The sequence below is a fragment of the Pteropus vampyrus genome, unplaced genomic scaffold, assembly GCF_000151845.1.
Source record: "Pteropus vampyrus isolate Shadow unplaced genomic scaffold, Pvam_2.0 Scaffold103, whole genome shotgun sequence".
NCBI lineage: Eukaryota > Metazoa > Chordata > Mammalia > Chiroptera > Pteropodidae > Pteropus > Pteropus vampyrus.
The window spans coordinates 50,682-78,402 of NW_011888884.1; the positions used below are offsets into that span (position 1 = coordinate 50,682).

At 36.9% G+C, this 27,721-nt stretch overlaps 1 protein-coding gene across 1 annotated transcript in view; it reads left to right on the top strand.

Moving 5' to 3' along the window:
* Window positions 1-27,721, top strand: part of KIAA0368 (KIAA0368 ortholog) — a 78,616-nt gene that overhangs the window by 31,775 nt on the left and 19,120 nt on the right. Inside the window, exons 10-30 of the mRNA XM_023533454.1 lie at window positions 451-536; window positions 763-841; window positions 2,625-2,674; window positions 3,703-3,769; window positions 3,849-3,971; window positions 5,772-5,875; window positions 6,282-6,405; window positions 7,387-7,467; window positions 8,478-8,703; window positions 9,115-9,206; window positions 10,857-10,991; window positions 11,744-11,906; window positions 12,337-12,509; window positions 13,687-13,788; window positions 16,700-16,823; window positions 21,620-21,765; window positions 22,212-22,266; window positions 22,949-23,063; window positions 23,751-23,819; window positions 25,146-25,263; window positions 25,563-25,730. Coding sequence (XP_023389222.1) covers window positions 451-536; window positions 763-841; window positions 2,625-2,674; window positions 3,703-3,769; window positions 3,849-3,971; window positions 5,772-5,875; window positions 6,282-6,405; window positions 7,387-7,467; window positions 8,478-8,703; window positions 9,115-9,206; window positions 10,857-10,991; window positions 11,744-11,906; window positions 12,337-12,509; window positions 13,687-13,788; window positions 16,700-16,823; window positions 21,620-21,765; window positions 22,212-22,266; window positions 22,949-23,063; window positions 23,751-23,819; window positions 25,146-25,263; window positions 25,563-25,730 — 2,400 coding nt within the window. The remainder of the gene's footprint in view (window positions 1-450; window positions 537-762; window positions 842-2,624; window positions 2,675-3,702; window positions 3,770-3,848; window positions 3,972-5,771; window positions 5,876-6,281; window positions 6,406-7,386; window positions 7,468-8,477; window positions 8,704-9,114; window positions 9,207-10,856; window positions 10,992-11,743; window positions 11,907-12,336; window positions 12,510-13,686; window positions 13,789-16,699; window positions 16,824-21,619; window positions 21,766-22,211; window positions 22,267-22,948; window positions 23,064-23,750; window positions 23,820-25,145; window positions 25,264-25,562; window positions 25,731-27,721) is intronic.

Here is a 27,721-nt window from a genome sequence, read left to right on the forward strand (position 1 = left end):
TGGTTACACCACACATGGAGAACCTATGCCCTGACCATACACTTTTAGAATGAAGCTTTTTTTAAATAACTTCTTCCGAATGACTATATGTAATTAAGAAACCTAATTCCCCTCAAATGATCTTATCTGCTAATGTCCTCTGTGTGATATGGAGTTGGCAGAATGGTGGTCCACTGCAGTGTGAACTTTGTGACTTCCTAGTGGTAGACTCACAAGTTTTTGTAGACTTGTGAGGTCAACCATTGTGTTTGTTACTCCACAGACTATTGATTGGAGCTACTGATTGGGTTCCTAAGTTTGTCAGCTAAAATGTGTGTATTAAAAAGAACTGCATTTATTTTGAAGAACAAGGTGTAGTACAAAGATGTGCTTTTCACTCCTAATATTTGAGAATAGTCAATTGCTTTTCTTATTAATTAATGTTATTGACCAGTTGTTCCTTTCTCATAGGTTGTATATGATGGACTTTTTGGTACAAATACAAATTCAAAATTAAGAACATTATCCCTGCAATTTGTACATCACATTTGTATAACGTAAGTTTTTGGAGCTACTTGACTGTAAAGTTTCAAAGCTGTTGGAGTGATCAAATGATTCAAGTATATCTTACCTGGAGAAATCATGTTTGCTTATTTTTTAAAAAATTCAGATTTTAATAGGTTATTTGACTTATTTCACTTATGTCTTTAGTTATTATCTGAAAAGATATGTAATTATGAGATTCTTATCTTGCTTTGTGTATGTGTGCTATTTTTTTTAAAGTTGTCCAGAAATCAAGATTAAGCCATTAGGTCCAATGCTTTTGAATGGCCTCACCAAGTTAATCAATGAATATAAAGAAGTAAGTGACTTGTCTTTTAACTTTTGTTAACATTTTATATTTTAAAGTATTTTCTGTTACAAGCTTTTCTGGTCTACATGTTAATTTAGTTAACAGTTTGCTATGCTTCCATTATTTCTTAACCTTTTTACTTGAAGTGGTACAGATATCAGAAATTACTGCCATCCTTTGCTTTTTTGGGGGAAATAAGTGTTAAAAACTGATATGAATCTTGAGGGGTCTTATCATTTCTTTAAATAACATCTTTAAAAGCAAATACATTTTATTCTACTTTTAGCACTCTACAAAAGTGGAGTGAAAAGAATTAGTTAAATTTTATTTCCATATTTATATTTGTATTTGCTTATATTGCGAAACAGTATTGATTCTTGGGGGCAGACATTTTACTGATTCAGAATTCTATCAAAACATGCATTCAGTAAATTTTTGATTCATTAAGCTAAGTAGCATGAAGATTCTTTGGATTGTAGAGTTTTAAATCCTGTTTGTCCTTCCTGTATCACTCTCACCATCTATAGTATTTTAAGAGAATTTGCTTAAAAATAAGGTTTCAAGAAGTCTAGTTAACATTATTTCCCAAAGGTTTAGTGAAACTTGAATGCATGTTTGCAGGAGTAAAATGATTAAGATTTTGCCATTTGGAGTTAGAATTGAGTTTGAATCCAAGTTTTGTTCTTCTGTGAGTTACTTAAATTCTTTAGACCTTCATTCTTTATTAGAAAATAATAATACCACTTAATTGGGTTTTGTGAAGATTAAATGAGAAATACACTTAAATCATTCAGCTCAGTGAAGGCACGTTAGTAGATGTTATTACTAGTGAAAAGCTGTTCATTGTACAGTTGTGCTTTGGGGGCAGTGTTAGGCCTGGCTCTTCTATCTTTTCCTGTTGAATAGTGCTTGCATGGATTTTAAGGCCTAGGGAAACTTTCAGATTACTTTTATGGCATAGTCAGATGCTTTGGATGGTTGGTAGAAATAAAAATGCTTTGGGGCTTTTAGGGAAATCTATATATTTAAAAATAGGTTAGAGAGGCCAGATAAACCATAGGGCCCTAATCCCCTTACCTCCAGGTGACACCTGCATGTCTTCCTAGTTATGAATCCATGAGAGTGACCATCTATGTGTGGAAAGGTGAATCCTGTGTCCTTCAACTTACAGAAGTGTTACTTTGTTCTGCGTAGTCAGAATATTGTTTTTCATTAAACCATGTAAAATTCTGTTTGAGGAGGCAACCTCATTCATTTGATGACTCTGATCCCTTTAATTTTTTATAGTGGAAGATACAAGAGGAAGCCGTTTTTTACAGTGCAGAGTTTAAAAAGAATCATTCCCTAGCTTACTGCAATTTTGGGTGAAAGAGGGAGGATTTTAGTCTGTTGGATGAGTTAATTTTCTAATTAATTTTCTAATAAGTTAAGAAGCTGTTTTCCTAGTGTGTTGAAGATGAATTTTGGTGTTTGCAGGTTACACAGTGTTGAACTATATCCTGAACTTAGCACCAACTAAGAGAACCTTTTTGTCTATGACCACTGCAGTTTCTTTTTGGAGTGAGTTGGGGATGCAAGGTTTTGTTTTTCCTTTAAGTAGTGTGATGAATTCTGGGTTTGGACATTTTCTGTTTGTTTCGTTCAGATACTAATATCGCGTAGTTAGGCAGAGTGATACCAGGTTTACCAAGGATCAAAATAATGCATGTAATTGTAGCAAAAAGGTTATGCCGTTTACTGTGTTTTTTGTTTTGTCTGTTTTTTGTTCTTTTTTTTTCTTCTTAATTCCAAGGACCCTAAGCTACTGTCAATGGCATATTCAGCTGTTGGAAAACTCTCCAGGTGAGTAAACTCTTTTTCAGTGAGAGATACTCTGTTGGTAAACTAAGAAAAATTATATGGCACTTAATAATGGTTGGAGAATAAGTTTGTTGTGATTCTGAAAGGAAATGTATTTAATGGCCATAGGTTGTTTAGAAATGTCTTCCTCATAGAAGGAAAATGATGGGAGACATTTTAACTTACATTTGATTTGATGATAATGTCACCATATTAAATGGTAGTCTCGATGAAATTTTGAAGTGGATTGTGTCATAATGGGTTACATTTTCTTGGATTCCAGAGATTTTTGATTGACCTTAAGTGTTCTTATTGCTACTTACTCTACTAGTCTTTATAATCCCCATAATCAAGGTCTTGCTAATGATTCTCTTTTTCGATAGTGTTATATTATGATTCTGTGTGACCCTGTTCCCAAAGATGGATGTTTTTCTTTTGCTTATTATGATTTCTTGCTTCCAGTTCTTTCTTGTTTCCTCTTCCTTTACTGTATTTCAAAGCAGGGAGATAGAGGTGCAACATCTTTGGTGAACCCAGGTGCTGCTTCCATCCTGGCACAGGTTCTCTTTTGACCTGTGTAGGTTAGGTCTTGCTCTCCTGTACTATGCAGGGAAATGATCTTTGGGGCTCAGAAAAAAAGCCACCCCAGGTCAACTGATACAGTGCAGGGTTGTCAGCAGACCTTGTCTCTTCTCTTTTGGCATGAAGTAACAAAGCCCCTTATCACGATAGCCTTTAGTTTAAATAGCAGTTTGGTTTTAATTATCTATTTCTTTATATTAAAATCAGAAATGTTAACTGAATGCATGGAATGTAATAAAGAGTAGATAATGTATGTATTAATCAAGGGTTACTTGGATTAGACAGCTGATGAATTAAATATTATAAAAATATTTGCCCTCTGGTTAGGTAATTTAATGATGCTGACATGGTTCAGAGATGAAAATGCAAGTTCAGGAAAATTTGTGTTTAATTTCATTTCTTCCGTATCATGGAAATGATAGTAATGATGATCTTGTATTCTCTTACAGTCGAATGCCCCATTTATTCACTAAGGATATAGCTCTTGTGCAGCAGCTTTTCGAAGCCCTGTGTAAGGTAGGAAAATACCTGGGAAGTTTGGATGCTCACTTGGAAACCCAACAGGGCGGGAAACACTTTTTATTATCTTTTACAGGAAGAGCCTGAGACTCGACTTGCTATTCAAGAAGCATTATCTATGATGGTTGGAGCTTACAGTACTTTGGAAGGAGCACAGAGAACTCTCATGGAGGCACTTGTGGCTTCGTACTTAATAAAGGTAGGGTCAACTCTGAACTACAGTGGCTGTTAGTATATGCATTTTACATTTTTAAGAACAAAATTTGAATTGCTTTTCTCCTTAACTATCTTGATAATTAAGAGGAATATTTACTTTTACATGGACTGTGATTTATGATATACGTATTTTTAATTCTTTGTAATGGAAATCTTATTTTAGGGGAGGAGGAGTAGTGATATTCACAGAGACTTTATGTTTAAAGCCTTCCATGTTGAAAAACTGTTGTTAATGTCATATTCTTCAAGTTGGAAGTGTTTTGTCTTAAGTGGTAGCTGTGTACTGCGGTCCATTGTGGGTAGAGTTCTATAGGTAATATTGAGGGAGAAAAGCAGAGAGAAAGAAAGACAAATTTGATATATCAAAATGAGTCTGTAGTAAGTAAGCCAGTATCAGCATACATACTCATCTTCCTTCTAGTATTCTTTATTTGGTTTTCATGAGCATTTAATGTAGAGTTTTGAATATATACACATATATATGTTTATACATCATGTAATATACAATATAAAATAATATATTATGTATTTGCTTTAGTTTTTTTTGTCTTCCATTTCTAGGAGTAGAGAGGAAGATTAAAAGAGGGAATGATGTCAAAAGTATTATTGAGATTAATATAAATTGTGTTTTCTGAGATTTGGCTGGCATATTTAGTACATTTATATTAAGGGAATTATTTAAGGTTCAGAAAGGTATCTGGTTTCTATTAAAATACGACAGTATAATTATGTTCACTCAGAAAGCTTGTTATATATAGAGTCGCATTGTTAAATCACTTGGCGTACATGGTTCATGGTCATATATCATAGACAAAGAATTATAGGCTTATTTGCAAGCTCATTAGAATAGAATAGAATACTGAAAAATTTTCTAAGTAACCTTATGAAGAGGAATGGCACTGGTTATATTTGTGTAGATCGAATCATGTAACAATATTATCAAGTCAAAGGTAATTTATTTTCTTTTCTCAGACTATATTTAAAGCAACCAGATCCTATGCTAAATTACATAGACTATCCTTAATATCATTGCTCTTTAAAGTAACTCAAGGAAGACTACCTGAATGAACAGGGGGACAGCATCTATTTCTTAGTGTCATCTGTCTCACTCATGTTGTGACTGGAGGAATGGCCTAAGGGGAAAGTACATGAGAATAAAGCTTAAACATCAAATAGATTCTGCAGTTGCTTTTCTGATTGAGCTTTGTAGTCATACATTATTAATCTATTTAAGTTAACTGAATATACTTATGTAGTTGAAACTTTATCTTGGAGTCAGTTTTTACTTTAGAGCTAATCTGGAACAGTTGAGGGTATTTTGCTTCATATTTGTAGGGATTCCAAGTGAGATCTGTTTGTGTTCCCTGTAAAATATTCAAATTTCACTCATGTGACTGAGAGTTTGAGAGTTGGGGAAACAGGTGGTGGGCATCAACTGTCATAGTGACCTTGGTCTCAAGGTTGGGCTGAGGATATGCTTGTACAGAGATTCTCTGACTATGGTCTCTGTGGGTTTTCTTGCTTTACTTGGAGGGTCCTCTTAGATCATAAAAGTACTTTTTAAGTAATATCACTATCCAAAGACTTTTAAACAACATGATTAAAAATCTTGGACAAATGATTTATCTTAATTTTATTTATTTAGACATATTTATTGAAATAGCAACTTAAATTTTGATTGTTTGCAGTTAAGATGACTTATCTTGACTAGAACGAGTTGTCTGTAATTTTTTTTTAAATCTGTGTGTGTTTGTGTGTGTGTGCATGTTTATGTGTCAAATAGCCTGAAGTTCAAGTTCGACAAGTGGCTGTGAAATTTGCGAGCACGGTGTTTCCTTCAGATCATATACCTTCCAGATATTTGCTCTTACTAGCTGCAGGAGATCCGTAAGTTTCAAAAGGTGTTACTTCGAATTTGGGTTCATTTTAATTTTATTTGAAAACTACTAAAATGTATGTTGTTCGTAATGTAAGTCTATGGCATTTAGAAGCAATTTCTTAAACAGTTAAAATTATGGCCCTTGATATGATACAGACTTGTAGTTATAACCTGTCTTGTTTTTACTGGTGGGTAAAATTTAAAAATGCAAGCCTCATGACTCTTCAAATCTCATGAAATTTCCAAAAAGAAGTAACTTCTTATAATATATATTATGACTCTTTGCTTAGATAGCCAAGAATCTGCTTAAGGCATTTTTTCAGAATCCCAGCTGCCAGATAAAATTATTGTTCTTAATCTTCAAATAATTATTCTCCAATTGGTGAAGTTTATTCTTATTTGTCTTTCTGAAAGACGGGAAGAAGTTCATGGAGAAGCACAGCGAGTATTAAGGTGTCTTCCTGGTAAAAACAGAAAAGAAAGTGCTTCTAAGCAGATGCCTTCTTTCCCAGAAATGGTATATTATATCCAAGAAAAGGTATGACATTTAACTTTAGATGATAGTTTGAGTTATGTAATGGATGATGAAAATAAGCATACGTATTTTAGATGACACGTTTAAAATGTTATCGCTAAATGTTGAATAGTAGTAGTTTCTAACAATGTTAATATTTACAATAAAAGATACAAAACGAGAAAAATATAATTCTTAAATGTAATTGATTTGTTTCACCCAGATCTGAATTGCTTACAGTTTCTTTTATGTTCTTTAACATTTTGGCTGTGCTTAAAATTTTTTCTCTTGGCAAGACATGCTTAAAAATACATTTCCTTTTTGTTTTTAAGGGTATTATTTAGGGCACCATAAGTTGAAGACTGTTTCAGGGAGCAGTTCACATTTTTTCTACCCTAGTCATAAAAGAACATCACATCTGCTTTTGCAAGTCTCCTATTTTTGCACGGTGTTCTCTGCTGGTAGATCGTACAGAGTATTGGCAGTCATAACCCCCAGCCCTGATCCTTTCCTACTTTTTACATCAGTGTTTCTTTGAGTATGCTGGGGCATACCTTACTGCCTTCCGCCTGTGCTGGTGGTCCTAGGTTTTTGCTCACATAGACATCTTAAGGAGTTCAGTATTAAGTAACCATGATTTTCTACTCTATAGCACTGTCATATTTGTGGTCAGAAGATGCTTTTGTGCTCCTATTTTCCTCCTGCCTCCATTATTAATAAGAATAACTGACATGCAGTGGCCTGGGTTGACTGTGTCAGTAGATATCTGGAGTAGGTTTATTGTTTTTAAACAAGCCAGGAAAAAACATGAGGAAGAAAAGATAATACATCTGTCATTTAGGATTTGAGGGACATGAATAATCAGCATGATTAATGGGAAGATGTTTTGACTAGAATAAACAGTAGCAAACAATAATGTAGCTAGAAGTACAGTTATTTTTGAATTGAGGAAGGGGACATGGACACCATTTTTCAGTAATCGTGTTCGGGACTTATTTCTCTTAGGCTTCCCACCGAATGAAAACTCCAGCCAAGTATATGACTGGCACCACTGTCCTTCCGTTTAACCCAGCAGCCTTTGGAGAGGTAGGACTGGCATTTATTTCTGTTTTGCTTTCTCTAAAGATTATAAATGAAAATGTCACATCCAAAGAGATGTCTATGAATTTTTTGTGTTCTAGATTAAACGCATAAACCAGGTTATTAGAAAAACGGTATTTGGTAATTGGTATTGTTTTAATTCAGAGTGGAGTCTGTATATTTATCTCAGTGAGATTTTCTTATTGAAAGAAGTGGATGCTCTGCATTGATTACTATTAGGATTTTACAGCCAATTAGATTTAAATTTTAAAGCCAACAATATGTCAGAGTTGTTTGAGTTTTCTAGTTTTGAAGGTTGGAGAGTGATAGAGATTCATTTGTCACATTTATAAGGGAAATTCTATTGTTTAGGTCATTGATTTGTATTAATTAAATGAGAAGAGATGATAATGTTCAGAATGAGGAAGAATACTCACAGTGTAGTTTCTGCCTGTCCTAAGGTGAGAGATCCAGAGGACTCCTCAGTGGCCAGTTTATATCAGAGGTTTTTACTCTCTGTAGATGATTTGAATCCATATTCTCAAATTCTTGTGTCAGTGGAGATTAAATACAACTGGAGTTCCACAGGAATAGATCATTTGCCCCAGGTTTCTGCTCAGTATCTCTCTTTCTCTTCTCCCTCCCCTCCCCTTTCCTCCTCTCTCTCTCTCTCTCTCTCTCTCTCTCTCTCTCTCACACACACACACACACACCCCTTTTAAAAATAATTTTTATTGTGATATATTAGACTTTAGAAGTTGAGTTTGCATTTTAACTCCATTAAACTCCACTAAAAATACTCTTTGGATTTATAAAAGCTTGTTAGGTAAATTTTGCTTCGTATGGTAATTTCAGTTAACATATTGAGTCATATTTTTCAGCTTCTGTGAGGATTATGAATAGCTTTATGAAGGAGGGTAGGGGAATCAAAACTGGAAACTGTCACTTTGAAGAATACCTTCCCACATTGATTTTTCGAGAAACTTATCTTGTATTCTTATTCATTCTGTTTTTAGATAGTTCTCTACTTACGAATGTGCCTAGCTCACAGTGCAGGAGTGGTGCCCACCTCTCAGAGTTTGGCCGATATGCAAGATCATGCCCCAGCCATTGGACGCTATATACGGACTTTAATGTCAGGCAACCAGGCGACAGCCTCCTCATCTTCTTCCAAAAGTGGAGAAACCAACCCTGTTCAGATCTACATTGGCCTGCTTCAGCAGCTCTTAGCAGGTGTTGGAGGTATGAGGTCGTGATTCCGAGGATAGATATTAAAGCACTTAAGCAAAAATCTAATATTAAACTCAATCGAGTATTTATAGCAAAATTATTTTCTCTTCAGTAACTGAACATTAGCCTTTGTTTCTTTTCTAAACTGATCTGATTCATTTCTGATATACTGTTTCTCTTTTCAGAAAGAAATGGTAATAATAGATAATATATTTTTACTTCATAAGGGGGTGTGAAGAATGGGACATCTTTTTATGGATAACTAGTTTAAATTTGCAGTATTGAATCACATAGTGTATTTAGGTTTATTTTTGTTTTGTAGAACTGGAGAACGCCTCCTAAAGCTTTAAAAGAATTTCGCGATCCCTGTATGTTTATCACTTTTCTTGAAATTAAATTGGTTCTGAATTCTTTCTTTTTTAGGTTTGCCAGTCATGTACTGTCTCTTGGAAGCTGTCTCAGTGTATCCGGAAAAGTTGGCTACCAAATTTGTAGACAAAACAGAATGGATAAAGGTATATTCTATGCATATTTCTTTTTGATTCTGTATATTTTAAATGTCAGTCTTGTGATTTCATCTTCCTGCCAGTTCCTATGACCTATTATGCCTTTAGCTCATTTTGAAAATTCTCTCATCATCAAAGGCTTATTGAGAAGCATGTAGGTTGTCTCAATGATCCATCTAGTGAGAGTGCAAGATAAATTGAGTCATATGAGTAAGACATTATTTTTCTGTTTTAAAAGTTTAATAGATTTGTATAGTTTAAATTAAAAAATATGTAAATTGTCTTCTTTCCATAACTGCTTCCCACTTACTCGAATCCCTCAACTTCCTGCCCTTTCTTCTGTCACCTGACAAATATATATAGGTCATCATTTGTTTATACATGGTGTATCTTCTTGAGTTTTTTAATGCATATACTCACATGAAAAAAATAAGCATTTTTTATTTTTATTTTATTCTCCGTTAACACATAACTACAGAGAGAGCATCCTCTTTGCTTTAACAGCTTCATTGTTTTCTAGTGTACGAGTGTTCCTTAATTTATTTAGGTCCTTACTGATGGTCATTTAGGGTACTTCCAGTCTGCTGCAATGAACAGTGCATCATTTTGAATATGAAGAAGTATTTTTTAGGTGGATTCCCCAGAAGTTGAAGATGTGTGCTTTTGCAATTTTGATAGGTAGTGCATGTCCTCCATGTGAGTGGTACCAGTTTACACTCCCACCAGTCAGGTAGGAGAGTGTCCTTGTCCCATGGTCACACCAAAAGTATTGCCAGGTTTAGCAAATAAAAATATGTGATCAGTTAAATTTGAATTTCAGTTAAACAATGAATAATTTTTTTAGTGTATGTATGGCCCATATAGTTTTATATACCTCATGTGTTACATAATGCAGTTCTTTTCAGAAAATGCACCCTGAATTATTATGGTAAAATGTACAGGTTATCTCTTTATGTGTGAAAGAATGAATGTAATTTACCAAGAGATGTGAGCTTTGTACTTTTCTGGAAAATCTGCTGTTGTGAAATTGATTCCAGTTTAAAAGGTTTTTAATTTTTTGTGAATATTTTCTGATTTCAAAATGATGTTAAAGATTTTGACTTTTGATCTTGTAGATCAGGGGTCATCAAATTACAGTCTTTGTGCCAAATCTGGTCAGCTTCCTGTTTTCATACAGCCTGCAAGCTAAGAATAGTTTTTACATTTTTAAATGGCTGAAAAAATCAAAAGATGAATACATTTCCTGACATGTGAGAATTAAGAATGTCCATAAAGTTCTACTGGAACACAGATACTCCCATTTGTTTATCTATCGTCTGTGCCTGCTTTTGCATGTCAGTTGTAAAATGGAGATGTAACAGAAACCATATGGCCCACAAACCCTATGTGGCACTTTACAGAAAACATTTGTTGACCTCTATTTTAGATCATCTGTGTATTAATTCCATTTGTTTTAGTATCTTTGATGAAAATGCACAGAAGATTTTGGTATATAATTCACCTTTTATTTTGAAATAATAGCTTGTATTCTTTTCTCAGGGATACCAATAGACTGAACAATATAATGTATCATTTATTCTTTTAATTTTAAATGTTAGGTGTTGTCAGCAGGAAGATGATTACATATCATGTATATATTTCTTTTTCTGCACCGCTCAGAGTCTGATGAATAGTAGTAAAGAAGAGATGCGTGAACTGGCAGCACTGTTTTATTCTGTGGTGGTCTCTACAGTGTCGGGAAGTGAGTTGAAGTCAATGATAGAACAGCTTATAAAGACTACAAAAGATAACCATGTATGTTACCAGTTTGGTCTTCATTCTTTATTTGTGGGAGATAGTAGAATTTTACAAAAGCATCTAATATATTTTTAGTTTTTGTGTTCTCATTCGTAAAATAAACTTTTATAATTGTAAAGATTAAATGAGATAGATAATATATCGATTGAATTGGTTCAGCAAATTTGTGTGCCTTGAGTCCAATAGGCACTGTTTTAGGTGTTGAGAATGCAGCAGAGAGTAAGTACGTGAGACTCCTTGCTACTACCTGGTGCTCAGAAATGTTCCTTTTTTCTTTCCCATCCACTGTCACCTGTTATTGTGCCTGTCCTAGCAGAAAACACTGTCAAAACCATGTGCTTTTACATATTTTATGGCCTACCTTTCGTTTGGAGGTATTTTAGCAGTTAGGATTTGTTTATTGGGTTTGGTTGGCAACAGGGAGAATTTATGCTTGAAGATTATGATGGTATAGTTACATGGGTGCTATAATAGGAGCATGCAAGAAAGTTATCTCACCCAGAGTTGGAGAGGGAGAGGGATTAGGGAATCTAAATCTCGAAGTGAATCAGGACTACGTATAACTTTTCGGAATTATCTGTGTTAAAAATTCAGTTTCTCTTATTCCTTAAGCCTGATTCGTTAGCATCCATTGGAATGATCACTTTATTCTTTGGCCTTATGTTTTGTTGGAGGGACACAGTTATTTCAATGCATTCTTGCACATGTGAGAGAGAGACAGACATATGCTCTTTTGTTGTTATACTCAGAGCCCAGAGATACAGCATGGATCTTTGCTTGCATTGGGATTCACAGTAGGAAGATATCTGGCTAAAAAGAAAATGAGAATGGCAGAGCAACGAGACCTGGAAACCGATGCTGACTTCCTGCCTGAACAAGAGAAAGTCATTCAGAATGCCACAGAAACAATAGGTGATTAATGTGCCAGTGCTGGCTTGGATGCTGCAATTTTTGAATTAGGTTACAATTTAATATAGCATTTGGATCTCTTTTTACAGCAATGAACTTTAAAGTCACAAGCCTTTTCACAAACCTTATTTGATGCTAAATAGTTTTTAATAACAATAAAAGTGCTCTTTTCCTACATGTTTTTTCTACATGTTTCTATATGACATGATTGTGTTATGGAAAAACTTTAAACATTTAAAAAAAGGACACTACTCTATGTCCTGTTTCCATAGTTTTTATTACTGAGCAAACATTAACACATTATCAACTAGAAGATACTGTAGACTTTGATTTTGTTTTGCTGTCTTTTACAAATCCTGTGGACATTGCTGGTTGCTTTGGCTCACAAAGATAATAGTATTTTATTCTTAGTTTTGTCCAAATATGCTTACAGGGTCATTTTTGGACAGCACATCTCCTCTCCTGGCAGTTGCTGCCTGTACAGCCCTGGGTGAAATTGGCAGAAATGGCCCTCTCCCAATCCCCAGTGAGGGGTCTGGCTTCACCAAATTACATCTTGTGGAAAGCTTACTAAATAGAATACCCTCCAGTAAGGAAACAAATAAGGCAAGTCTCTATTTTTTTCCATTCTGATATTATTTCTATTTATATATGTGTGTGTGTATGTGTATATATACATATATATGTGCAAAAACACATTTGTAAAGAGGTAGATGGCATTGCAGCTGGAGGAAGGACTTAATGCAAAAAGGAATGGTAAAGAGGAAAGTCTAGGTGACCGTTTAATTTTGAGTTAGGGATGATTTGTGCATAACCTTTGCGCACCATTTGATCTAGTTACTCCAATTTAGGCTCGTAACTATTAAGATTTGGGTAAAGTGTTAAATGCATCAGGTAATAAAGTGTTAGATAATAAAGTGCTAGATAATAAAGTGCTAGTTAATAAAGTGTTAAATATTGTTATAATTTCAGACCAAATCTAAATCTTAACCTCCTCCAGCAAGTTTGGTTTTAAGAAATCTGGGCATTAGTAAACAGTGTGAGTAATCTGAAAGGGAAAGGATACTTATAGTTTTTTAGTTTTAGATAAAAATTTTATAGACTTTAAAACATTTTCTTTGTGGTCAGAACACCTTAGTATTGAAATATGAAATGATTTAATGAACAGAATAGTTATTTTACTACAAGTTTAGTAAACATGTAATCTTATTCTTGGTCTTGCTACTGTTTGAAACTTTCTGAGATCATACAGTACAGTTTTTATTAGTTATTAGTTAATCATTGCCAACCACTGTTGAGCACTTGTAATGTGCCAGGTTTATGCTAAATGCTTCACGTATAATTGAATCCTCCAAAAGGTCTAGTGAAGTAGATATAATTGTCATCTGTGTTTTCCAGATGAAGAAATTGTGTCACAGAGAGGTGAGATAACTTGCCTATGGATACGTACTTGTAAAGGCTACTAAAATGATCAGGCTGTGTCATTTGATCTTAGGTCCTGCGGGCCCAAAACCTACATTTTTAAGTGATGTAGTTTGAAGGATAATAAACCTAATTAAAGGCTTTCTTCTTTTTTCTTTTGCAACTGTGGACTCAGTTTTATGTCTTTGTCGCTCCATTGTCTTACAGACATGATTCTGTAAAGTTAGATACTTAAAAACAAACCAAAAACCTGTGCACTGCTGCATTAGTTAGATTGCCCCTTCCTGCTGTCTCGTTGTGGAAATGTTCTGGGGTACAGCTGTTATAAACTCTGTTTAAGAAAAAAACTCTCTTCTTCCAGATGAAAGAACGAGCAATCCAAACATTGGGATATTTTCCAGTTGGAGATGGAGATTTTCCTCACCAGAAACTACTCTTGCAAGGTCTGATGGATTCTGTGGAGGTATTTATTATTGCTATCTGATTGTTAATCATTCAAACAAAAGTCGGACTATAGCATGCTGTGAGATTTTAAATTCACCTTTCATTTATTTATTCACCAAGTACTTATTGCATGCCAGCCTTGGGCTCATCACTGTGGCAGGCATGGCATTGACTAATCATGTGGGAAAGTCTTTATGTCATAATTTTTGAGTAAAGCACAGTGCACTGTGGGTAGAAGGGAAAACCTACTCAGTCAGCTAGATATGGGGAATAGGTGCGGGTGTTCCAGTTGCTCTTGTGCCTAATGACTTACTTAGCTTCTGTCCTGTTGATAAATGCCTGGTATAGTGGAGAAGACTTGCCATTTGACAGCTGCTGCCCAGTATGATAATTGTCTTAGCACAGCGTGATCTAGCCCCTGATCCAGCCTTGATTCTTGTCGCTCACTTACATTTTTGATGCCAGCCTCTCCATCCTCCTTTGCCCCGAGCTTTTGAAAGACCCATACTTCCTTCTTTCTCAGGTTGTTGCTTGTCCCCTGGAAAGCCTTCTTGACCCTTCAAACCAGTTATTTGTGCTGTTGTGACTCTCGGTGCTTTTTCTTTGCAGCATTTATCACCACTGCATTTGCAGCATTCAATCTAATTGCCCACTAGATTGAAGACAGAGTTGGTTTCATTCCCCACTGTAAAACCAGTGCCTAGCAGTGTGATTGTTAGTGGTAGGACTTCAGTAAGTATTGGCAGAGTAACTGAACCTGAAGAGACATTTGTGTATAAGGCAGTAGACTCACAAAGGACGGCATGGGTGGTACTTCTGTCTGGGAGAATTGGTGCAGGTGTTTTGGAGGCGAGGTTGCTGCTGGGCCTTAAAGGATGGGGGTGAGGAGAGTTGGGGATGAGGACTCAGGCAGCTAAGTGATAGAGCAAGTATTAAATTTTAGGGCTCTGGATTCTTATTTCTGTATTTTTTTTTCTTTTTTAAAAATTTATAATTATTTAAATTTTTATTATGACGACATTGGGTAACAAGATCTAGTAAGTTTCAGGTGTACAATTTAACAGTAAGGCATATATACATGATGCGTATGTATATAATATAAATATATACACATGTACATGTATATATGCGCGCATATATATATATGTATATATATACACACACATATAAATATGTACATTGTATTGTGTGTTCACCGCCCATAGTTAGATTTAATTCAGTATTTTAAGGTGAAATTTTTTGGTAGTGAATTAATTATACCCGTATCAGGTTCTCCGTGGATGTCACTGACGTTGTAATCACTTGGGGGAAAGCGTTATGATGTCTGCTTTTTTCACCTTTTTTCTTTTTTAAAATCTGTGAGAAAAGATGGATTTCTTCTAGTTTTGTTTAAATAAATGAAGGTTTGTCTGGATTCTTAACTTGCTATTGAAGCTATTAAGAGTTTATAAGTACAGAAATATATGAAAAGCTGGAAACATGATAGATTAAAGGATAAGAATGAAAAAAAAAAGCATGAAACTCAGAGAAGCAAATATCTTCACAGTCAGCTGTGACAAAGTTCTGAAGTTTTGTTTTTTTATTTAACTTTTTATCATGGAAAATTTCAAATATACACAAAGTAGAGTGATTATCATGTAATGAATCCCCATGTGCCTATTTTTATTTCATCTATTGACTTCCTCTTATTTTGGAATATATAAAGCAGTCTAGATATAATATTATTCATAATTGGAGTTAGGGAGTTTTGTTTTTGTTTATAATGCCAATTTTATTGTTATTAACAATAGGAAACATGTAAAAAAAGGGCACATAAAATGAATCCCTAATATTGGATTCTCTTTGTTGAAATTCCTTTTTCTCAGCTTAGACCAGGGAAGTTGTGGGCCTGAAGCCCTTAAATCCTTTTCTCACAGAAAAGGAAGCATGTGATACAGCATTTGACACTGTATCAAGACATTTGTTTGAGATTAGGAGCTGCTAAACTGTTGTCTGTCTGCTTTGTAGAGTTCTCTCAAAAGGTCATAATATTCCCATATCCCTCATACTTTCTGTTTTTTATTCTCTTCTGTTCCCTTATTCTTAGATTTCTTAACAGTTTACAGTAAACAGAAAAATTCCAGAGGGAACTAAGACAGGTCCAATTCTGTATTGAGTCAGTGAACCATATTTGGGAAGTGTGTCAAAAATGTTAAACTTTTTAAAATTTGACAATATATCATATAGAATTTTTCTGACATGATTTTTGAAACAATTTCAAACTTACAGCACAATCGTAAGAATAATATAAAGAGTTCCTTTATACCCATTATTCAGAGTTACCGAATTTTAACATTTACCGTATTTGCTTTATCATTCCCTATTTTTTTCCTGAACCATTTGAGAATAACTTGTAGGTATCATGTAATATAAGATTGCAAAGAGGAGTTGGTATTACGTTATAATGGCTGCTACTTACTGTGCAGTTACTACAAATTAGGAATTCACTAGAAGCTTTCTGTACATTAATCTCATTAAATCATTACAGCCTGATGAGATGGTGATGGTATTATGCTCATATTATATGTGAAGAAGTTGAGACTCAGAGTTTAAGGATAGGCAGCTTGTGAGAGACAAAGCTAGAATTTGCATTGAGACCTGTGCGGCTTCAGAGTCCATGCCCTTCTCTTCAGAGGTTAAAAATCATTGTGTAGAGGTTTTCTATTGAAGGTGAGGAGTGCAACGTAAACTTGGAAAAGATGTTCGAGCCATTCTTACCTTCTTCATTCCTTCACCCTACCTCACTTTTAACCATCCCATTAGCCAAAAGCAGTCCAGCTGAGTCAAAACAAAGCATACTGAGAAAAAAGATATTAAGCAGTCTTTCTGTAAAATGGATGTTTTGGGACAGTGCTGTCTCTGATTCATGGCTTTTGTTTCCTTCATTGCAGGCCAAGCAGATAGAACTTCAGTTCACTATCGGTGAAGCCATTACCAGTGCTGCGATAGGAACTAGTTCCGTGGCTGCCCGAGATGCCTGGCTAGTGACTGAAGAAGAATACACTCCTCTTGCTGGTACCAGATGTTTAGCTAATTGATTTATAATCATCAAGTGACCCTTTTCTTTCTATTCTCTTTATCACGTTTGAAGCAAAAGAAAAAGTTATACATTCCATTTTAACTTTTTTCACATATTTATATCTGTCTTACCAATTTGGTTCAGTCAAGAAAAATAGTCGGTTAAAGGAGAGTGAACATGTAATAAATGAGAACTTTTTTCAAGTCTTTTGAAAGGCAACAGGGGAGTTAGCTGTGGGTTACCCTCAAATTTGTGCTCTTTTCATGATAATTGGTGTTATTTAGCCAGTTTCATAAGTCAAGGCATAACAGTTTCCAAATCACGTGTCCCCTAATTCTTTATGACACAAGGAAGCTTCAGTGTCTTCTGCTCATGCTCCAGGTGCCATGGCTTTTAGTGACTACATAGTTGAGCATGCAGTTTCTGATTACATGTTAAAAATACTATGATTTCATATGTTTTGTGTCTTGTGAATACATTAATAATTATTTTACTTAGTGTTATAGTTAAATTTAACACTGCTGTGATTACCTGCTTCCTCGTTCACCTATTATTGCATTAGCTATCATAAAGAGATTTACAGGAAATAGAAAACACACTTTTCCTCACATTCTATTTAGGGGAGCTGCAGCTTGATGGAAGCCAGGTAGAGTCAGTTCTCTGAGGCTTCTGTTTGGAAGTATATGAAGCAAGGTAAGGAGAAATTTGTATAGAGGAAAGATACTCTAGGAAGGGAAGCGACTATTGTTAATAAGTAGGCAACCAAACTGGAAGTATCAACTCAGTTTGTACGTGAGAGATGATGTCAGGGACTTGACAGAAGTGAGAGCCCATTCACACTTGAGAGTGGATTTGCTATAAAAGGCATATTTCTGAGTCCATGGATTTCTACTTAGTGACCTAAGCAAATGAAGGTTAATAGCAAGGTACCTAGGCCAGTCTTCAAACTTCTGAACTTTCTCTGTGTTGTTTCAAACTGTAATTGGAAGCTTGGATCCTGCTGGGTTTTTTGCACATCCAAGAGTCTCGATTAAATTGTCCATCAAGCGTCAGGGTTCTCCCGTCTTTATGTGTCTTTATGTGTTTAGGGAAAGGAAAACAAAATATTGTGGTGAAGTGGGTGATGATGAGTCTTTTACCTAAACTGTGATCATCCATGTTCTGTTTGTCATTCCCAACCGAGTGCTGCTCAGCTGTTAGGGCTTTTTTGTTGCAGTGTACTAATCTTGCCTTGAATAGAAGGGACAGCATTTGAGAAGCCAGTGAGGGCCCTAGGTCTTAGCCATCTTTGTATCTCAAGCATGAAACACAGTCCCGGGCACATTGTGGGAATCTAATAAGGGCTTGTTAATTTGGTAATTGTAGTTGCCCAGATAGAACTGCAGGCTGCTAAGATCGTGGTTATGAGAAAGTAAAAGAAGGGCTCTGATCTGACTGGGAACTAGATTAATGTGACTGGTGAGGAGCTGATGGCACCTAGTGCCTTTTTCTGCAGCCAGGATTCCCGTGTAGGTGGGATTGTCCACTAATAACGGCTCTACCTTCTTCAGGCCTTTTTCTGTCTTTGTGAGTCTAATTCTAGCTTTTTCTCTTTTTCTTAGGAATGTTACCATTCCTAATGTTACCATCCTAGAATGTTACCATTCTAGGGTTATCTCTCTTATCCATTTCATGCTTTCTGAAATCTTATTTTACTTGTCCTCCTCTGTTTTTAATTTAGTTACTGAGATGCTTTTTCACCCAGGCCTTCAGCATATGCCAACACTTTCTTGGGACATTTTTCACTTAGTTTGTACAAGACCGTTTCCCTAGATTTCCTCTTTTACCTCTGTTTGACTTCCTCTCCTTCACTGCTCGGTTTCCTCCACACTCCGCATTGGTGTTAGGATACCCCAGATCCCCCATACCCATAGCTTACTCCAGTCTATGTCAGTGACCCCCAAAAGTATAGCTCTGTCTTAGAACCATTGTGTGTTCACTCCAGAGCTGTATTGCCAACAGTTTATTGGGCTTTTCACACAGAGGTCCCATAGGCACCAACATTTCTATATGTCTAAGTCTGAAATTATCTTCTTTTCCTTTTCTCACCCTCCGAAATAGTATGTCTTCTTTATTTCCTAAAATCGTTTCCCTCTTTATTCCCTGTCTCGATTAATGGTAATACCGTTTCTATCCAGTTTCCCCAACCCAGTGAAGGCAGAGAAGGGAAAAAATCCCAGGCTGAGGCTGGGGAGAAGATCAGAGTTAATGAAAACTGAAAGAAGAGGGGCCGGGGGTGGTGGGGAGCCAGGAAGGAGGAGTGAGAAGTGTCTGCAGCGGGGCTCAGGCTTTGGATGTGAAGGTGTGGTTTCTTAGGAGGAAGAAGGAGTAGTTAGTTTTCAAGGTAGTAGTTGTTTTATTTTCATTTTACAAATAATCAAAATGTGTTCTGTCTCACTTTCGCCATTTCAGATAGTGATAAATGTACAATTTTAGTGATTTCCTAAGACCTTTTTGGCAGCTGACTTCATTTTCTCTAGAAACAAAGTAGTCAACGTATGTATTTTTTATCATAGTCAGAGAGGGTTAAGTAGTAAATTAATTCAGTAAATATTTATTGAATGTGTAGTATGAGCCAGGTATAACTCTAGGTACTGGCCATGCAGGAATGATCAAAGCAGTTGAAAATTGTGCTCCCATGGAGTTTACATTGTACTGGGAGAGTTGACAAGAAGCAAAATAAGGGAAAACGTGTAGCATGCTAAATAGTGATAAGTACAATGGAGAAAAGTAAAGCAGAGAAAGCAGGTAGATAAAATTTGGATGGTCATTCAGAGTGCATAGGGCGCCCGTTCTCAGGAAGGTGTCTTGAAAGTGAAGACTTGAAACGGGTAAGGGAGTGAGCTGTATAGGTTTCTTGGGGAAGAGCATTCGCGGCAGAAGCAGTCGCAATTGCAGAGGCCCTGAAGCATGAATGTGTTTGAGTTCAGGGGGACTGGAACAGAGCGTGTGAGGAGACCATGAGTAAGAGGCAAGGTCAGAGAGGCAGTGGGAAGCCAGATCATGGGGGGCCTTTGATAGGAAGCAGTTGCAGGATTATGAACTAAGGAGAACCATGATTGAACTTATATTTTAAAAGGGTCATTTTTGTGCTGTGTTGAAAGTCAACTGAACTGGGCAAGGGCAGAGCAAGAACAGGTAGGAGGCTACTACAGAATTCCAGGTGTGAAGCAATGGTGACTTCCACCAGGGTGGTAGCCTGGAAGTGGTGAGAAATGAATGCTTAAAGGTATTTGAAATATGCCAGTAGGATTCCCTGTTGGATTAGATATGAGGTGTCAGAGGAGTTACGGATGACTTTAGAGCTTTTGATAGGAGCAGCCAGAGGAATGGAGTTGTTACTTAAGATGGGGTGGCTCTGGGAGATAAACTTGTGTGGAGTAGGGGTGGGGAAGGTGCAGGGAAAACTGCTTCCCTGACTCTTTTTCTTCCATACCCCTCCTGGGCAGTTTTGGAATGTCCTAGTTCACCCATAGGTGAGCTAGGGCCAGCACCCTACCCACTTTCTCCACTTTAATTTTCTCCATAGTCCTTACCACTGTTTAGCATGCTGCGTGTTTTCTCTTACACCTGGAAGTCAGTTGGATATAGGAGTATGGAATTTTGAGGAGTTCCAAGTTGGAAAATATTTGATAGTATTTAAATCCATGAACCTAGATGTGCTCGCCAAGGAAGTGTGTAGAGAAGAGGTCTAACAACTGAGCTCCGGGGTTCCCCAGAGTTTTGAGTTCTGGTAGTTGAGGAAAAGCAGAGAACAATGTTGAAAAGGATCATTCCGAAGTAGGAGTGTCCTGGAAATGAAAGGAAGAAAGTCTATGAAGGGGTGTGTGGCACGGATGGGATAGGGATCAGCTGGGTCATACAATGCTGATGGATCAACTAAAATGAGAACTAATCATTGAATTTAGCAACAGAATTGGTGACTTGTATGAGTTATTTCTGTGGAGTGGAGAAGATAAAAGCCTGATTTAGAATGGGTTCAAGAAAAACTGAGAGGAGAGAAAAATGTAAACCATGAGTACAGACAACTAGTTTGAAAGGTTTTAATGTAAAACAGTGGTTCTTGACTGGGAGGGGACGATTTCACCCCGCAGAGGACATTTGGTAATGTTTGGACCCTGGAGAGGGTGAGGTGACTGGTCTCCAGTGGGTAGAGGCCAGAGATGCTGCTAAATATCCCGCAGTGCACACGATGGCTCTCCACTGAAAACTCTCCCGCCAAAAATGTCAGCAGTGTTGAGGCTGAAGAACCCTGAAGTAATAAAGGAGAAAAATGTCACAGTCGCTGGAGGAGGAAAGTGAGGTCAAAAGTGGTTGGGTTCGTGTGTTAGTTTTTAGATAAAGGATGGGAAGGATATAGTAGAGAAAGAAAAATTGCTGAGACTAGAGACTGCAGGATAATTTAAAAAATAATGATGCAACTGTTTTAGAGAAGTTTGAGGGTCACAGCAATATGAAGAGGAAGGTACGGAAGTTTTCCATATAACCTCTGCCCCTCCACATGCATGTATGGCCTTTCGCAATTTGGGGTTAATTTTTCATTCTAGGGAACTAAAATAACCTGAGTACCTTTGAAAATTTGTTTAGCTTATGCTGAGTTTTGACATGAATGATTATTGATTCCTTCAGCAATTTACTTAAACATCTTAGTCATTTAGATTTTAATATAGGATTGAGTAAATGATTAAAATTAATTTTTTCAGGAAATCTATTCAGTTATTTTAATTGCTTATCATTCTTTGCTTTTCCCTAGGAGCTAAAGTGAATGATATAGTACCCTGGGTGTTGGATGTGATTTTAAATAAACATATCATTAGCCCCAACCCACATGTGAGGCAAGCAGCCTGCATCTGGCTCCTCTCCCTTGTGAGGAAGCTAAGTACCCACAAAGAAGTGAAGGTAAGCTATCCTATACATGCGATCAGCTCTACTTGAACCTGCTTGTGAAATACTAATAGTTTAAAGATGGTGGGTAGGAAAGCATATTAAAGTGAGGGCCAAAGTTGAGGTGAGGGCCATTTACCATTAATAGATATTTTGAAATAAGCTGTAGATGAAGGAATGGAGGATGGTAGCCCGATATATATTGGCGGGAAGATGATTCTAAACTTGAAGGTATATGGTTGGAAATGGTAAGGATGGGAGGCTCAGACTGCGTGCATTAGACTGCCTGTAAGTGGTCTAACTTTCAGGTAGTTTGGCCTTCTTCAGAGATGAGGGCGCTGCAGGGCTTGTGAACACCTGGGGTCCTAGATTTTATACATGTTGTGTACCCGAGAGCAAGATTCTTATTCTCCCAAAGAGGAGGAGTTTCAGTTTTCTAAATGCCTTTTTTCTTCTTTCAGTCTCATCTGAAAGAAATTCAGAGTGCATTTGTGTCTGTTTTGTCAGAAAATGATGGTAGGTTATTGGTAAATATTTAATTTCTAATATTATTAAACTTGTATTTAAAGTTTGTAAAATCTGGATTAATGAACATAAACGTATAGGAAACTCAGTTCTTCAATTAAATTAAATCACATTCTTCAGTTTTGCATTTAAAAATGGAGCTGAGGCCTTCTTAAACCGAGTATTTCTACTAAATAGTGGCTTTCTTCTACTTCTGAATCCTCTTCCTTTTGTGTTCTAAGCCAAGAGGGAATGAATGTATGTGTTAGACATTTAAATAGTATCTTTGTTTTCTTAATTGTTTTAAATATATGGACGTGTGTTAACTTTTCATTAAAAAAATTAGATGTAGGTGTATTGAAATTCCATGAATCTGTTCTGCCTCTCACATGTATGATTTGCAGTCCATTGATCCTCTGTCACTGTGCGCTGCACACCAGGGCCCAGCAGGGTTGACTTGGTTTGTGAGGTGGATCTTCTGTGAATGTAATCCTCTTTCATAGGGACTTTTGGGGGCCATATCTACTGAAGTGATTTAGTATATTTTTAACAAAATAGGCAGATTGATTCTGTTTTTATAAATTTACTTTGATAAAATTTTGGGTTAGTGTTACAGGTTTTTAAAATTTTCAACTTGATGGCCGGTAGACAAATTTTTTTAAAAGTAATATTACTTTATCTGACTTTTGTGTAGAACTTAGCCAAGACGTTGCTTCAAAAGGCCTTGGGTTGGTATATGAACTGGGCAATGAACAAGATCAACAGGAATTAGTTTCTACACTTGTAGAGACACTGATGACTGGCAAAAGGTACAGTGAACTTGAAAATTTCAGATTTGAACACGTAGGGCAAGTTTTGTACATATTGAGAATATGCAGTGGAAGAAGAAAAATTCAGTTTTTCATTTTTCTGTTTATTAAGTCTTTTCTGAATTGCAGGTTAATGACTGTTAATGCTGTGGATATCAGTCTAATTATCCAGTGTGTACTATTTAGAAAGCAAACTAAACTACTATTTAGAAACATGTCATGGGTTAAGCTTTGAATGATCTCAGGATAGTTAAAGCATTGTATTACAAAAATACCATAGTGACTTTTGGTTAAGTGAAAGTGAAGACATGGAGAGGAAGTTTGCATATCATTCATAGTCTGATCTGTGAAGAGTATGGGGGAGGGGTATCGTTCTTGTAATTGGTTGGTGCTTAATGTTGCTTTCCTTGTAGGAATGATAGTTTTTAAGGTGAGACCACACTTAATTCAGTGTAACTTTATTTGAGATGTCTTTTATATGGGGTCTATTAATTTGTTTATTCTAGATTTCATTGTATAAAATTCTCAGGCTGATGGAAAGGATTAGTCAACACTGACATCTTGTAATTGGTAAATACTGATAGAGAACTTGATTTTATCAGTTCGCAAATGAAATGTACCAATGAGTTGAAAGCTGGTGTGAAAAGTTTGAGGCTAATTTAAATTCTTACCCTTGTTTTGGTTTAGAGCTAAACATGAAGTTTCTGGAGAGACAGTGGTATTTCAAGGGGGAGGCCTTGGCAAAACACCCGATGGGTAAGTGTGTCAAATCTGTTGGTCAGTCATTAGACATCCTTAGTCTGGTGAATAGAGCTCTTATGAGGTTGATTTCCATCCTCCTAGGAAATGTGTTAGTGGAAGAAGGAAACTTCCATGGAAAAAACCTAATGTTGTAGTTCGGGTTTTCTGGGAAACAGACTCTGAGATGGAGATTTGTATGCTGGCAGTTTATTAAAGAGTGCCCGGGATCATCACCCTGGAGGGAATTAGGAAGCAAGATAGGGCAGATGGCCCAAGGAGGAGCTGACCTGCTGCCAGCACTTAAGCAAACACTGACTTCTCAAGTTGCACTGGAGCTGAGCTTGGGTGACCCTTCAGAGTCTTTCCGCTTTTAGGGGCTGGGCCTTTATGTCCCCTCATCAGGCCTTTACACCCTCTCAATGACTAACCATTGGCTGCTGTGGGGGAGGATCTGACTTTGAACTCAGGGAATCCTGAGGGGCATCTGGCAGCATAGCTCAGCATCCACGGCACCTAGTTTTTTTTTGGATGGATGGGCTTGTGGGGTGGCAACTCTACTTGGTATCTGGGAGTCCACCAGTTAAGCATTTCAGATTAATTCCGAGAGCCCACCTCCTTTATCTTATCATTATTCCATTGCGATTACACTGTTGCTTTTCCTCTGAAAATCCTCAGGTAGAGCTGCAGCATACTGGGCCTTGCTGTGGCACCACGCAGAGCCCTGCTTCAGAGTTGTCTACAGCGTTAGAAGGTGGCACTTAGTTCTGTCCTGGACGCACTCCCTTAGCTCACCGTTTTCACATGGAGAGTTATTTTCATTTCACTTACTCTCCCTGAAGACTTCTGAGTTCTTAAAAAATGTTCTGTCCCTACCCCCCACCCTAAAATAACTGACACAAATGATCAAGTTTTGAGCAAATATTATTTGTTAAGAGGAAAGTTAACAGGAGTCAAAGATGTTATTACCAAGACCGGAGTGCTGTAGTTTAGAAAAAACTTAGGGAAAGACACAAGTTGTTTCAACTGACTCTCACAATGGTGAGATTTGTGCACAGTGTAATGAAGGGTTGCTGGGCTGCTTCCCAAAGTGCTGAGGGCTCCACCTCCATGGGAGTTGCAGATGTGTTTATGTTACGTACCAGGCCCTGCTGATAATTGATTTAGGTGACTTTTTATATTCTTCTCAACCTGATTCTCTTCTCTATGGTGTTCAGATAACTTGGTATTGGAAATACAGTGAAAACGTAATTTTAAAATGTCCTAGTAATTGGTGGTGTAATTATTATTAGGCCAGATAGAGAGAACACATTATTGCATACTTTTTGTTTGTTTGTTTCCAAGCCAGGGCCTCTCCACCTACAAGGAGCTTTGTTCTCTGGCAAGCGATCTTAGTCAACCAGATCTGGTGTATAAATTTATGAATTTAGCCAACCATCATGCAATGTGGAACTCTAGGAAGGTAAGTTGATATCACTGGATAGTTTTTATTTTTTTACTTTTCTCCAAAGCCAAATCTGTTACATTGGCAGATGGTCGCAATTGAGATGTAGAGTGTTCTGTAAAAGTGTGATGAGAGAGAGCTAGACCGCTACATGGCTGCATTGTTGATTGGAAAAGCTGGGACACCCAATAAATCAGGCTCAATCCAGGGACAAATTTGGGAGGGAGAATTCTGTGATTTTCATATATTTGATATGTTAATATTTTACTTTACTATAACAGGTATATCTAACCCACTTCGTCTTCTTATTTTTTTAGGGTGCTGCTTTTGGTTTTAATGTAATTGCTACCAGAGCTGGAGAACAGCTGGCTCCTTTTCTGCCTCAACTAGTTCCTCGTCTCTATCGTTATCAGTTTGATCCCAACCTTGGCATTCGGCAGGCCATGACAAGTATTTGGAATGCACTGGTCACTGATAAAGCAACGGCAAGTATCTGAATCCTTGTACAAGATTATGCAGGAGATTTAAACCCAATACTCATCTTCCTTTCTACTTCATGTACTTTTTGTTAAAACAAACAAACTTTCTTTCATTTCCTGCTTTCTTCCTTCTTTGAAGGTATCAAATGTGCTCATGACAACATTTATTGAAATCTCAAAAATGGAAACAACCTAGATGTCCATCGGGTGGCTGGTTAAGGAAATGGTAGTATATTCACACGAATGGAATACTGTAGGTTGCAGTTGCTGTTGATGCTGTGGAGAACGGGTCACATGGTTCCTAACCTTCAGGTTCACTTAGCTGAGGAGAGAGACAGGAAGCAGGCAGTTAGTATATGTGGTTTCTCCTCTTTGTTATCTCTTATCTGGCGGCTTCTCATATTCTACTCTACTTTTAGATATTAGGATTTTTCAGGGCTTGCCAATGAGTCCCTTTTACTCTCTCAGCTTTATCTTTCTAGATGAGCTCATCAGTTCCGGGGCATATAATTGTTGTCTTTATTGTGATGGTTCCCAGTCATGTTTTCGGCCCAGATAAAACTTGTGCTCCTGACTTGCGTATCTAACTGCTGCTTGACATCTTCACTTGGATGTTGTTTTAAGACACCTTAGACTTAACATGTCTGGAATAGGACTTGAAAAAACAACGTTCTCTCTCTCCATTCTCAGCATTCATTCATTTACCCAAGCCTGGAAACTTGGTGTCATCCTTGATTTTTGCCTGCCTTACCTACATCTTCAGTTGAATCCAATAGCACATTTAGTTGATCCTGCTTCCAAAATGTTCCTTGAATCCACTCTCTGCTTTCCTTATTTTTTTCCTGATGAACAGGTTGTCATCTTACACTTTTGTTTGCCTTCCTTCATTTATTATCAGCAATAAAAGTTTTTTTTTTTTTTAACGTAAATTAGATTGTGCCATTTTGGGTTAAAATCTTTTTGGTGACTTCACAGTTTACTTTCAATAAATTCCATGATCCTTACCGTGTCTCTTCAGTCCCCGCATATGATGTGGCCCTGTCCTCTCTCTTCAATCTGATGCTAGGTTGAGTGTGGTAGACACTTGAGGGCTCAGTTTTGGAGGCTCGGTGAGTTTCGTTTGCTCTAGGGGAGGATTCAGTACCACTGGGTCCACTAAGTTCTAATAGGTGAGTTGACTTTATAGCTTCAGGTATAGGCCTAGGCTCTTGAGATGTGATTGTCATTTCTGTATGAGTAAAAGGTGAAGCCACAAGTGTGGATGAGATCACTATGGAAAATCTTTAGAGAAGTAGATTTAGAAAGACATCAGTTTGTTAAATCTTAAGGTGAGTTAAGTACCTCTCTGTCTTGGTTCTCTTACATATAAGTAAGGACAGCAAAACCTCTCCTACCTGAAAAAGTGGAAAAGCCATAAGTTTGGAGGTTCTTCGGATTAGTATAAAAATGGAGTCTATCATCAATTTCTTAATTGTTACCAGATCAACGTGTGTATATCAAAATAAAACAGAAGCTTAAAAGACTAAACTCGTCTTTCATTCTGAATAATCATAATGCTTCTTTATGTGCCAGACAATGTGCACGGTATCAGGGATGCAGAGACAAGTGAGACACTGTTCTTGCCCTTGAGGTCTCAGTGTGATGGAGCAGCACAGTCTTTGTCCAGTCTGATATGTGCTTAAGAAGGTGCTGGGGAGACACAGGAAGAGTAGGCCAGTCTTTTCTGCGAGATGATGCCTGATTTGAATCTTGAAGGACAAGTAGGCATTGGCCAGACAAGTAGGATATGGAAGGAGATTTTGAGTAGAGATGGGAATGGAGGGAGGTGAGATAATAGGACATGAGACTATTAGAGCTAGAGGGGTCACAGAGGACTTCGTATCCATGTCCAGGTGATTGGACTTTATTCTCATGCAGTGAAGAAATACAAGGATCAAGTTTGCATTTTAAAGTTATCACTCTGGCAGCTTTTAGCAACCAAAGTGGGGAAAGACTTG